At 31.6% G+C, this 14,063-nt stretch overlaps 1 protein-coding gene across 1 annotated transcript; it reads right to left on the bottom strand.

Moving 5' to 3' along the window:
• Positions 1 to 2,606: 2,606 nt before the first annotated feature.
• Positions 2,607 to 13,232, bottom strand: LOC120349918. Its single transcript, XM_039421413.1, has 5 exons — positions 13,090 to 13,232; positions 7,388 to 7,487; positions 5,457 to 5,555; positions 4,222 to 4,380; positions 2,607 to 2,971 (listed from the first exon to the last, which is right to left on the bottom strand). Coding segments are annotated over exons 1-5 (417 nt in total). The 5' UTR covers positions 13,092 to 13,232; the 3' UTR covers positions 2,607 to 2,914.
• Positions 13,233 to 14,063: the final 831 nt, after the last annotated feature.

Raw genomic sequence — 14,063 nt, 5'->3', positions numbered from 1 at the left:
ATTTAAATTGGCTTTATTTGATACTTTTCTTAAATTTTTGACAAAAGAAGTTTTTTCTTTTGTCAAATTCACTATAGTTTGCGATGTTTATAGAATTTCGTTCTCAGTCCAGAGCCATTGAAATCATCATGAAACGCACACATAATTAAAATAATGATTAGATTAAAATAAACATTTCAATTTAACTTATCATTGTGATTTTAAGAAAATCAGAAGGTTGCAACAGCAAGGAACCTCAAACACAGGACCATTAAAAATTAAAATTAAGCATGGATCATAATAATAGTGAAAGTGGATGATGAAGTCATAATTTATTTTTGTCGAAGATTTACCTCCAAACTCATAGGCTTAAAATTACTAAAATTCTTATTTACAGAACATTATTTTCAATTGTATTTTTTATGCTTTATATTGAGCAAAATATAACATTGTAAAGGTGGGAAAAAGTATAAATTAACTAAATTTGGATATCTCTATTTAATACCTTAATTTTCAGCCATGGTTTATAATGTTGACGTAAAATCTAAAAAAACATCTTGTCCACCCCCAAATTTTGATGGCGCAAATTACGCCATGCCCCTTCCCTTCTTGAAAATTAATACCTTAATTTTCAGCCATGGTTTATAATGTTGACATAAAATCTAAAAAAAAAAATCTTGCCCCCCCAAATTTTGATGGCGCAAATTACGCTATGCCCCCCCCTTTCTACCCATGCCAGGAAACATCGACAAAATATAGTTATAATTTATTATTTGGTCAAAATCACGAAGATAATCTTCATCAAAGATCAAAATTCTCGAAAAAAATGAGTTGATTGGTCTGGAACCCGCAATCTTTCATTCATGATTTAGGCATGCTACCAATCGCACCACGGATTATTTTGAAGAAAGCTCTGTTTTTGGTTACGATTTTGTTGTTGCGTAAACTATAGATTACAAATTGAATAATTTTTTTTCAATAATTGAATCACAATCAATTGATCAATAAACAAGAAAATAAGCTTTGACCCTGGTAAATTCAGAATCATCATGTGAAATTGAAAGTTAGGTTACGGTATTAGGTTCTAGACCTATAAGCTCATAATCAGCATTGATTTTTTCCATCGATTTTTGAAAAGTTATTAAAGCAAAAATAAAAAAAATTAAAGGCAAACGTGTTTTTTTTCAAAAATGTCACACCTTCAAGAGCGGTATATCGAAAACTAAAAAAGATATAGCCTAGGAAAAGTTGTAAGATGCATATTGTAAGAAATTAGGTACCGTACCTATCTAAGCTTTAATGTTGTATTTAACAGTTATGTCCGTAAGATACAGTACATAGTTTTCGAGTTATATGCGAGAAACCAAACAATGGTACCTTTGAACCACCCCCACCCCCTAGCACAAGGGGTGGGTGTGGGGACTTTTGATATGTTTTCTTCCTTAATACCTTAATTTTCAGCCATGGTTTATAATGTTGACGTAAAATCTAAAAAAACATCTTGTCCACCCCCAAATTTTGATGGCGCAAATTACGCCATGCCCCTTCCTTCTTGAAAATTAATACCTTAATTTTCAGCCATGGTTTATAATGTTGACATAAAATCTAAAAAAAAAAATCTTGCCCCCCCAAATTTTGATGGCGCAAATTACGCTATGCCCCCCCCTTTCTACCCATGCCAGGAAACATCGACAAAATATAGTTATAATTTATTATTTGGTCAAAATCACGAAGATAATCTTCATCAAAGATCAAAAATTCTCGAAAAAAATGAGTTGATCTGGAACCCGCAATCTTTCATTCATGATTCAGGCATGCTACCAATCGCACCACGGATTATTTTGAAGAAAGCTCTGTTTTTGGTTAGGATTTTGTTGTTGCGTAAACTATAGATTACAAATTGAATAATTTTTTTTCAATAATTGAATCACAATCAATTGATCAATAGAAAAGAAAATAAGCTTTGACCCTGGTAAATTCAGAATCATCATGTGAAATTGAAAGTTAGGTTACGGTATTAGGTTCTAGACCTATAAGCTCATAATCAGCATGGATTTTTTCCATCGATTTTTGAAAAGTTATTAAAGCAAAAATAGAAAAAAAATTGAAGGCAAACGTGTTTTTTCAAAAATGTCACACCTTCAAGAGCGGATATATCGAAAACTAAAAAAGATATAGGAAAAGTTGTAAGATGCATATTGTAAGAAATTAGGTACCGTACCTACCTAAGCTTTAATGTTGTATTTAACAGTTATGTCCGTAAGATACAGTACATAGTTTTCGAGTTATATGCGAGAAACCAAACAATGGTACCTTTGAACCACCCCCACCCCCCTAGCACAAGGGGTGGGTGTGGGGACTTTTGATATGTTTTCTTCCTTACTACCCTAAACAGAACTGCGGGGTCAAAAATTGTTTTCCAAACTTTTCCTTCTATATACTGGTACCCTCTTCTGAGCATTCATTGACTGGACTACACTGCATTCGGTCAATAAATATATTAGGCTATATTAATTTCCTTTTTCGTAATTAATTTATCTATTCTTTTGTACTCCAGAGCGAAGCTCGATCCCCCGATATTTTGAATCAGAATTGAGTACAGGAAATTAATTCAATTTTTCAAACAGTTATAAACACAAGAGACTTTATTGCAAGTTAAACAAGTCAAATTCTTACATTATAAACCACAAAAAATGTACATGATAATCAATACATTTTGGTGATACCAGAGAATGTAAAAGAGGATGATCGTTTAAACGAATTGTCTCTGATGATACAAAGTTAGTGAGCAAAGTAGACCCATGTAACCTATGTATAATCATCATCTACATTCATAATATATTATATTAGTAATCAATCCGAAAATCAAAACAAACCCAACAATATTGCAATGAAAACGCAGGATGAATATTATGAAGTCCGATGTCTTCTAGGCCTATTTGTCTTTTACCGTTCTCATCACATTAAAATATGAATATGCTGCTTGGATTATCTGGAAAAAGAATATTGTAATGACGTCTATGTTTTTTATCCATAAAATAGGATAATGATTTGAAAATATATTGAATCTGAATATTATATTGTGAAAGATATCCAGTGTGTACCTACCTATTACATTGAATATTGTACGTTATTGAATATCGGTAGAGAATACAAATTGCAGAACAACTATCGTGTACTTAGGCCTACTTAGATATATTAGTATATATTTTGAACTATAGATAGTATATTTAGTTACTATACAGAGAGTTTCCAAACTCCATACCAATATTCTAGGGCATTGTTCCTGCCTCCTCGGTACGATACAAAGGATACATATCCGAATACCGTATCATTTTCCAACTGTCCGAAAGTACCTACTTAGTTACTCACGCAGCCGCCATTTTGTTTATTCACGTACTATTTTAATGATTACTATTATAATGATTGCAACCTTCACCATAAAAAATATTACAAATTACACAGACAAACATTGGATGAACTATAGAACATTTTTATCCCAAAAAATTAATTTTTCTTATATATTATTGAAAATAAACGTTTCAAAAATCGATAGAATAATGTTTATTGAGTGATCCATTATGTGACCAAAATAAGATAAAAATTGTAGAATTGTTGTCAAAATATTCAATTAAAACTAGGTACTGTACGGTACGGTAAGCAATTGGAAGATTTTGAAAGACTATAGGCTAGTGATAATTGTGCACTTGCATATATCAATATTACCGGTACTTAAATAATTATATAGAGTAGACAACATCGAAATATTTCTTCTTTCATGTTTGAAGACTTCATCATTTATATAAGCAAGTTCAAAAATATATTTCCATATTCAATCTAAAAATTTGAATATATAATAAGAAATTAAATTATTGGTACAGTATTAAAACTATATATTTTCTCTCAATAGAATAGAAATTATTCAAGTATGGAAACATTTTGAATGCACAACATTTTTCACATTTTACTTGATATTCCTATTTATTTTTTATTGAGAGCAAGTTTCAAATAGTCCGTATTTTTGATTTAGTGGATTTTTTATAAGGGAGGGAAAGGATAGAAGTACCGTACATTTGATGAACTATTTCAAAATGAACCAACAGTAAATGACTACAGTATTAAGACTAAGTATGAATCTATTTTTTTTCTTGCTTATGAGAATTGGAAAAGAGTAAAGTATCATTAACAGTATTTTTTTCTAGTGAAAAATCAAAACGAAAAGGTGAAAATGATGAATCTTACCCTTGATACATTTTGCATGTTGATAACAAAAAGACCGACTGGCTTAATTTGAAGAGGTTTGTGAATTGCAGTCATCATCATGAGTCGCAGAGACTTTTTGAACCATGTTGGTTTATCAATCCACGAGCACTGTGATAATTCTCTGGTGAGCTTGTCACTCTGCGAAATTCCAAATAAATAAAAAAACCTAGATACCTCATAATAGAGAATAAGACATAGCCTGATGAAAAAAGATTATGATAACAACAAATCTACCTTACATATTTGAATCATTCACATATACTGAATTTTGAATAGGCTAGCATGACATCTTGTATCTTCCATAAGTGTGTATAGATAAATAGTATGAAACTGGAAGAACTTAGAGTTATGTGTACTATCGAAAACAGTACAGTATATCATCTTAAATAATGCAAAGCAAATTGTTCTATAAAACTTATTTAAAATACAATAGCTACGATAAGTTATTCTCATAAGCTATGAGTTATTCTCAACCACTTGCTGCATGTATTATCATCTTAATAACAAATAAAACAATAATTACCATGTTCAATTTATTTCTTTGCTGCTGATTCAGGATGGCAACAGAATTTTGAATAAAAAAACTCTTATCAACAAACTTGAAGCCTACCGTAGAGTTTCGTCATGGGGAACAGCCGCATCATAATATTAAACATGCTTTTGCAATTTCAAATTAGAAGTATTTGATTAATCAATATAGATCCTGGCTATATATTGTAAAGCATTATTAATAACCATTTTAATTCAAGCATGCCGTTCACTATCCGATTTGTTGTCAAACTGGTGGTCCAACGTTCCATATCCACATCGGACCGTGAATGGATTTGTTGGATGTTGGGTCATAAGCTGGAAGTCTATTCGGACGAGTGATAGTCAACTATAGAGGTCCAAGAAGGTCCGACATCCGACTAGCCTTTGTTTTCTATTGACTAGACTGAAATTGGAGAAAAAGTCGGAGCCTGATTGGTGAAACGATTCAACTAGTAGTCCTACTAGTGGTCCAACAAGTTGGACTACTAACGGATTATCGGATAGTGAATGACCTGTTCAAGGATGTAGGCTAGTTGATAAAATATTCAGCTTCATTTGAATCTCTGAATGAGAAATTATATATTTTGATTAAATTGTGTAGCCACATAATGATGAGTTCTTATTGAAAGAAAATAATATTTCATATTAAGCATACCGGTATATAATTAGTTATAAATTGTTACCTCATCAACTAATCCTTGTCCAAATATGCCTATATTGAAGATTAATAGCAGTACTACAAGTGCTGTGATTAAATTTTGGTATCGTTCAACTCCCTCGTTCTGTAATAATATTCATATTTTATCTGTCAAGAATGATGTAATTTAGTGCAAAGGTTTCAAATACCGGTAACTTACTGTACTGAATCCAACTACTATTACGATACAAATTAAAACGCTAACTCAACAAGCATCAATCGCATAAATTACAGTATTACTGTATTTTCTATGTAAAATTCACATTTATATTTTTATATAAGAGTGAAATGGCACTACTTATGCATTCACTCACTCACTCATAATCACTAAAAATCCACTAAACCAAATAAGTTCAAATTTGGCAGGTTTGCTCAGTTGGCGCATCTAGAGGCGCACTAAGAACGGATTTGAAACATTTCCAAAGAAACGCCCATTGCGTTTTTTCAGCGTTTTTTGCGTTCTCACAGCTTTTCAAAAACTAATTGGCATAAAAAGTTCAAATTTGGTACACAGGCTCAGCTGAGGTATAAGAATGTTCTACTAAAACATGTTGGAAGGGGTTTTAAATAACGCCTACGTTCCGCCCAATATCGGCGGTTTTTGGGCGTTTTTCCTGCGTTTTCTAGGCCTTCTCAAGCACTAAGATCATGTTCATATTTGGTATAGAAGTTCAGTAATGGTTTAGAAATTTTTCCTTGAGAGGAGTCCAGAATTACGCCAAAGATACGCCCAAGATAAGCGATATAACATCCAGCGATTTCCAAGCGTTCCCCAGCGCTTTTTAGAAGGGTTTTATCTCCAGTTTTTCAATGTATTTTTCTACATTTCTCAAGCAAATATATACTTGAGGGGGTTGGACATGGATGTTTGTTAGTTCTCCACATCATTCCTGTTTCACATTTCGAATAACTATTAGACTGAAATACAATAATATCCAACCAAAAGTCTCTAATAAGAGAAACAAAAACTGAATATTTATCAATTTTGATGAAAAAAGGATTTTTGCAACCATGCACTACATAATTCAAAGAAAACTAGTGATTGAATCAAGCCTGAAAGTCTTCTTTGACTTTTTGACAGAAGAAAGCAAGCTCAAATGAAAAATTCAGCCGAGCGAAGCGAGATGATCCAGCTGGGAGTCCAGGGGGGTAGAGCCCCCTGGCTAGACGGATAAGGCGAGAGAAGCGAGGTTAATCATAAAATTCAATAGAATTTATCCATTAATAGAATAATAATAATTATTGATTCACTATAACTAAAATAAGCCAACTTATTACTATAACGCTAACTAAATAAGCTAATATCAATCAAATAAATTTTACTGTATGATAAATTAAATGTGAAATTCTCACTAATCAAAAAATTTACCTACGGGAGAATAATTGATTCAATGCTCTTATATGCTGGCAAGTGATATACATGAACCAAGATACCTTTTGAAGAAATATAGTTAATAATTAAAAGTCGAATTGTCAAATTTTCGTATATAATAATAATTTAATTTAAATATAATTTTCATTTGATCATCATAAATATGTAAGCTATAACTCACATTTATTCTTTTAAAAGATTATTCAATTCAAATCCTTGTAATTATAAGATGGTAGAAATGGAAAGTCCATATAACGATGAATATACATGCTATTATATGGTAAAAAAATCAGTTTTTGATCGTCAAAATCACTTATTTTCCTATAATTTGGAAACGATTCTTCCACATAGTCCTTATGTTTGTTTACATCAATTTTGAATATAGAGAAGGATTTAGTCAAGTGATATAATATGTAGGATATTACTATATGCTTGATCTCTACTCTGAAACATTTCGGGTGACTCTCATTAAAGAATGAATAGATAAAATAAACAACAAATAACAAAAGTGTCTATTCTAAATCTTGATTGAAACATCAACTTACTTTCAAATATAGAAACATGTGGATGCATAACTCAAAGCAAACCATTTGCTGGTAGACATAAAGCATAGCCGAACCGTTCTCATTGACTAATTTGACAGCCCTGGAATAAGCATTTTTCAAGTACCATAATCAACAAAAAAGTTCACATACTTTATTTGGATTTTATCGTAATTCATTTATTTATTAATTCAATCAATAATTTTAATCGAGGAGCAACAACAGCTTACAAGTCCAAAACGTAATTCTCTACTTTAATAATATTTTTTTCATTCAAAATTTTCTCACATTATATGACATGATAGTTTTAAGAAATTTAAGTAATCATAAAACATATATCATCTTATATCCATAATAATAATACCGTATCCCAAAAAAATATGATGAATAACATCTATTTAAAAATATATTCAATAAATTTTCAATAAACAATTCCAACTCTTGAAGTATGTAGGGTAGGCCTACCTACCTTTTAGAAGAATACGTGCCTGCAATAATTATTGACAAAAGTATGGCTAACATACTATACTCACAACTTGTTGCTCCTACATTTTGTACCGTACTGTATTTGAAGGGGATTAATAAGTATTTCAACGACAAAAGAATGTCCCTGCCATTCTCAAACAAATGTCTGATGTCAATGAATTGAGAGTATATAGAAAAATGTAGTCTTGCCAATCATCACGGATAAGATTGGTTGTCTTCAATGCAGTTTTTGGTTGTTTTAAATAGTTTTGCAAAGTTAGTGCTTGTATAGTGCTAGTATGGAATCTCATTGTGTGCGATTTATATTCTTTGATTCCCTGAAGAATGTTAATGAATTAAATTATAATAGTTTTAATTATAATATGTACAAAACATAAGAACATAATCTCAATCAACTTGAAAGAACTCACACTCCACTCACAGACTCTAGTCTTTGTGGAGAGTATTCGCTGTTAAATGAATTTTATAAATTTGTATTATGTTTTGTGAATAAAAAACTATTTGATTTGATTTGATATGAGGGACAAAAATGTTGAAGCGACAGAGTAATTTTCAATAATTATTGTTAAACGGAAATCCCAATTAAATTCTGTAAATCACCCTGAAGACTTCTGCTACTCCAGAAATAATTACCGTATTCGTTAATTTTAGCATTTGAACAAATGCAACTTCCAATTTATTCCCATCTGTAGAGTAATTTTTCATTTCAAATAGGATCCCCAATGAAACCTATACTGTCAAATTATTCTTGTAAAAGAAATATTTGGCTTTTTTCATAATTTTCACTTACTCTTTATAATTAAAAGTTGCGGGTTTCAAAGAGTACAATACAACAGTTTATGACCAACCCAGGGGTCATTAGTGATATTATAAATCATGAATGCATCAAAATATCAGTGCTAGGATGATATAATTAGTAGTACCTACTCTACTTGTAAGGATTTGCACTGTAAGGTAGTGGTTAGCCTATATTATATTATTTAGTGTGATGGAATATAGAGCAATAAACTACTGTATAGGAAGATAGATAAATAGATAAATGCCTTTTGTTTACACTTTACAATAATTTCAAAAGTGATGTGGGCGAAATTGAGGCTATAAAAGCCCCCTCTTCCACTTAACCCACGACTATTAGTTACATTACATAAAATAATAATATACTTTACAATTCAAAAATAAATTATGAATAAGAATTTCAATAAAACAACAGAACACGACACTACAAATTTGAAAAAAGAAGAAAAAAAACTGAGAAAACTAAAAGCAAGAAATCTTAATAGTTAAAAATCTCATTTACTCATACAAACATTCACACAAACATACACACACGCACACACACACTCTCACATTCACACACTCATATCTCAAATAAAAACCGCCTAGTCAACCCCTGATCCACGCCATGACAGCCGCATACTGAACCGGCGTTGACTGTCCAGCAGCCTTATGTGGACTGGCAGTGAATTCCATAGTCTAATAGCTGTAGCATGAAATGACTTATTATAAAGCTCAGTTCTATGAATTGGAACAGACAATGAGCAAGCTCCATGACGCGTCCCACCCCTGCCAACATCACCCATGAAGCGAAACCTCGCCTCCAAGTAATTGGGAGACTGAGATTTCAAAAGTTTGAAGAGGAACATGAGTGCATGGAGACTCCTATACTCGTGCAGTCTTAGAAGTTTGAGCTGTCCAAAGTATTGAGTAATATGATTGTTCGTCACGTCGTAAACCAAAGATGAAGCGCACACAGTAATTCTGAGCGCGCTGCAATCTCTGGTTAAGTTGAACTGTCATGTCCATAGTCACCAAGTCACAATAGAAAAAAAGGGGAATATCAATGTTTTAACCAACATTATTTTCGTTGCAAAGGGTAGAAGGTGCCCAATCCTTTTCAACGAGTTAATGCCGGCCACAACTCTGTTACAAGTCAAGTTAACATGGTCTGTCCAGTCAAGAGTGTTTGTAAGAGTCAAACCTAGATTCTTCACCCTGGTGCTGTAGTCAAGTTGGACGTCGTTGATTCTTATGTGAGGTGAGTCATTAGGGCTTAGTCTGGTCAAGAGTCTTGAATTACCTACAACCATGACCTGCGATTTGCTCTCATTGATTTTCAGGCCATTATTTTCCGTCCAGGTGATCACGCGGGCAAAATCATGGTTCATCTCAATCACAGCTGCAGCAGCGTCACCAACCTTGAAATGTATGTAGAGCTGCAAATCGTCGGCATACAAGTGATGCTCAGTTGTATTTAGTACATATGTCAAGTTGTCAATGTATACACTGAAGAAGGGTACCTACATAGATTATTAATATTCTGATATGTTATCCATAGTGGTATACGGTATGCAGTGTAATATTTTGGACCACTGAATAATAAATTATTCAGTTATAGATTACTAAAATCATTATATTATTATTATTCAATGATAATATGTTAAAATGTAAGGAGCTAATGTTTGAAATGTTTATTTTATTTTTAAATAAAAAATAAATAAGATTAGAATAATGTGTACAGACAGGATTAATTTACAATCTATGAATTTAAAAAGAACTTATGGAAGAAATAAAGAATTTAAAATGTGTGAACTCACTGTATTATAGCTGTATGATGTTTACAGAGCTGATTTAAATAGAATTTCAATCTTCTATTTTGTTCTGCTAGCTCTGTATTCGACATATTTTCTCCAAATTGCTTCTTCCTTTCTGTGAGTGATTTCATGCTGTAGTCTTCTGAAATAAGTCTCTCATCCATTTCCCGCAAATAGAGGCAGAGTATTTGAACTTCATGTTGGGTGTGAACGATTGCACTTAGATACAGGACAAACCAACCAGTGTATCCGACACAAAGCACTATTCCATCAAGATTCTGGATAAAAAGTTGTATAGAATAAATTACAGCATTGTCCATAGGGACTGGTAGCCAATAAACGTAGATGAGGGGGAGTTCATCAAATTTTACATCATTGACAAAAAGTATTTGAGATATACTATAAATAACTGGAATCGTGAAGGTCACGAAGTAATAGAGAAAAATCAAACTTCCGAATTGGTTTTGAATGGAAACATCCTTATTACATGCCTCCTGCTTCACCTTCTTCATATCCTCTGACAAAGGCATTTGATATTCGAAAATGGGTACATCTATGATATTCATCAATATTTCAACTCTCTTCAGATAAATCCCAAATTCTACCAGTATAGAAAGAACCAAAACAGATACATTCAAATTTTCAAGAGCCTTGAAGCGAAGAGCAGTGATATCCCATTTTATAAACAGAAATACGATTTTTTGAAGGCAACAGATCAGAACTGCTGCTGAATAAATTAGGAAGATAAACGACAAACTTCCAGAAATCGGTCTTCTCAAGAGACTAAGATTTCTTCTACAGAAATGAGAGCCCAGTTTCACAGAACTTGGATATTTGAAACCATTAACATTAGACTTTTGAAGTGACCCTGGCGCAATTCTGTTCCTGAAAAGTTGAAAACTCCAGTTTACAATAATTGAAAAATATAAGAATGTTTTGTTCAATTAATAGATAATTTGATCATTGTTACAGTTAAAAGACGTTTTAAGAAGCGGCATATCTTTGCCGCATTTATGAAATATCATAAATAATAATGAATCGGTATCCGTGATATTAAATTATAAATTGAGTACCGTACCTATTTATCGGACATGAACAATTTAATAAAAGTTATTAGCCCCTTAACAAATTTTCAATTATATTCCTGTTTGAAAAGATTAAGCAGACTGGTTTGCTAATCATTGATAGATTCATGAATTAATTATAGTTGAGTTTTTAAATCAATAACACCTATTTCAAAAATAATTTTCGCAGCTAAGGTCTATTATAATTCATTATCATTATAGATCAGTCTACAGGTTTTCTGAAGGCGCTCTAGACTTTTCTTTAAATGCAACGTTCAACTTATAATAAATAAGGTTATTCTAAGCCAGGAGTGCTTTCAAATTATTATATACATTAATATATTATACAATATTATGATATAAGTTGTGTGAACGCTTACAATATATTAGCATATTATAGAAATTCTATTCTGATATTCACAGAATCATAGCAGTATCAAACAAACTTGAAGTACGGTATTGAAGTTTTTAATTATGTTAACACATTTTTATTAGTTTATTTGTAAATTGGGAATAAACTTGTCTTGTACGAAATATTTATACATAGTGTCGTTTGTATGTATGACAAGAGTGACCAGTGTGCTGAGTATTCTAGTAGAATCTTTATCCTTATTATGCACGAACACACACTATAACACACTCGTCTATATTATGCTACGATTGTTACCTAAGTATTTTGTATCTGAAACTCTCTTCAAATAAGGACAGTTACAAGAGTTACAATCAGAAATAGTTTTTAAGACTTTATTTTGAAAAATTTAATTACTCATGAGAATTTATATTGATCTTTGTAACACAGTTTCAGCTATTAAGTAAAAATTACAGCTTTGTATGGTTTGTGAGTGGAGAACTTTTTTATGGTTATTTAGCTATCCTGCTTCGGTTGGTAATCAAAACAAACAATACAACTAATGCTGTTTTTTTTTTTGTAAATAATTTGTACTTAGTAAAACTTAAAACCATTAACTCAGAATTTTATTATTTATTTACCCACTAATAATTTACCACTGCCAAATAAGAGGATTTAAAACAGATTTAGAGTGAAATATGCTTGAAAACCATCATTTTAATAAGCTATATTTTAAAAAAATCTATACTTGTGGGCACCCCCAACAGACCCACCAGTATGATGATCATATGTGTTTGTCAAGCAATCTATTAGGATCTATAAGGATTAAGTTATTAACATTCTATTAACTTTGGTGTAAACGCGGCTTTAGTTTTTTATCATTTTCTCACTGAACTCTTTTATTACTAGGGTGAAACTTATTCAGGTCTAGTCTAAATGAATTGTGAAAAAGATACCACATCGTTTACCAAGATAGGTAACAGTTAAAAATACTGTAGGTATACCTTGATGATAAATATCGTTCTAGTGATCTAGTTCCAAATATTGATTAAAATATTAAATGTTATACACAGTTAAAGAGTTGAAGTTAGTTGAGTTTTCAAGTTTATTCCCTAGAATAGCAGTTTCTACTTGTGGAATTATTTATGGATTTTAATTTTGTTTCGACTATTTCATGAAATAAACATAATATTTTTGTTCTGTACATTTACTTACATGATTTTTAGGCTTTTAAATCTCTATGAGCTTCAAATTTAGAAAGTGTAGTTTGCAATTGAATATGTGACAGCCACAAATGAACTAATCGCAATGACACGCTGAACGTTAATTTATAGCTCGTGTAGTGGCCTATTTCAATCCAGAATATGAATGCTCATGATTTTCTGAGTCCGACCGCATAAAGAAGGAGGAAGCTAATTATTGCAATTCCAAAAACTTTCGGGATATTTAAGCTTATAATTGCTCATAATCGGTGTTCGTAGAAGGCAATTTCGCAAAAAGTTTTTAAACAGATAAAAAGCGTAGGAAAGCTTAATTTACCCGGGATGAAAACTTTTAATACGGTAAGCGTGATTGAAAAAATGAAAATCGATTGCCAACATATTTGGCAAATATCTGTCTTGTCACAATTGCAAGATATCTTCATCCAGTTTGAAGTTTTGAGATCAATGCAGATGGATTTCTAAAAGACATTTCTTAAAAACACACTGTGAGTTAATTATGATTAGTGTTTTTTGTTTTAGTTCTTGAACTTAATGTGATCACATCATTCTTCAATCTACTATCTATCAGTATTTTTGAGCTCAGAGTAAGTCTCATATTAAACTCCACTACTTAATCACAATACAGTACGGTACCTATATGTAGTAAATAATATTACAGATAGCTATAGGCCTACTATACGGGTATACCGTACTCATAATGTATCATTGAGATTAAGATTAATAATGTAGGGGTAAGAAAATTTGAATTATGATTTTCAACTACCGTAAAAAAATTTTATTAATAATTAGAATTCGTATTGATGGCGAGTACCTACAATCAAATAAAAGAGACACCGCCGCTATAAGTTACTACACGTATAGCTTATAACCTATAGTAACTATACGGTCGTAACTGTTATAGAGTTTTTAGAGTTGAAAGAATTTTTTAACCTAGGTATATGTACAACGTATAACATATTTAAAACA

The sequence above is a fragment of the Nilaparvata lugens genome, chromosome 2, assembly GCF_014356525.2.
Source record: "Nilaparvata lugens isolate BPH chromosome 2, ASM1435652v1, whole genome shotgun sequence".
Classification (NCBI taxonomy): Eukaryota; Metazoa; Arthropoda; class Insecta; order Hemiptera; family Delphacidae; genus Nilaparvata; species Nilaparvata lugens.
The sequence above is the reverse complement of the archived record's forward strand: the minus strand, read 5'-3'. Positions and strand labels throughout refer to the sequence as shown.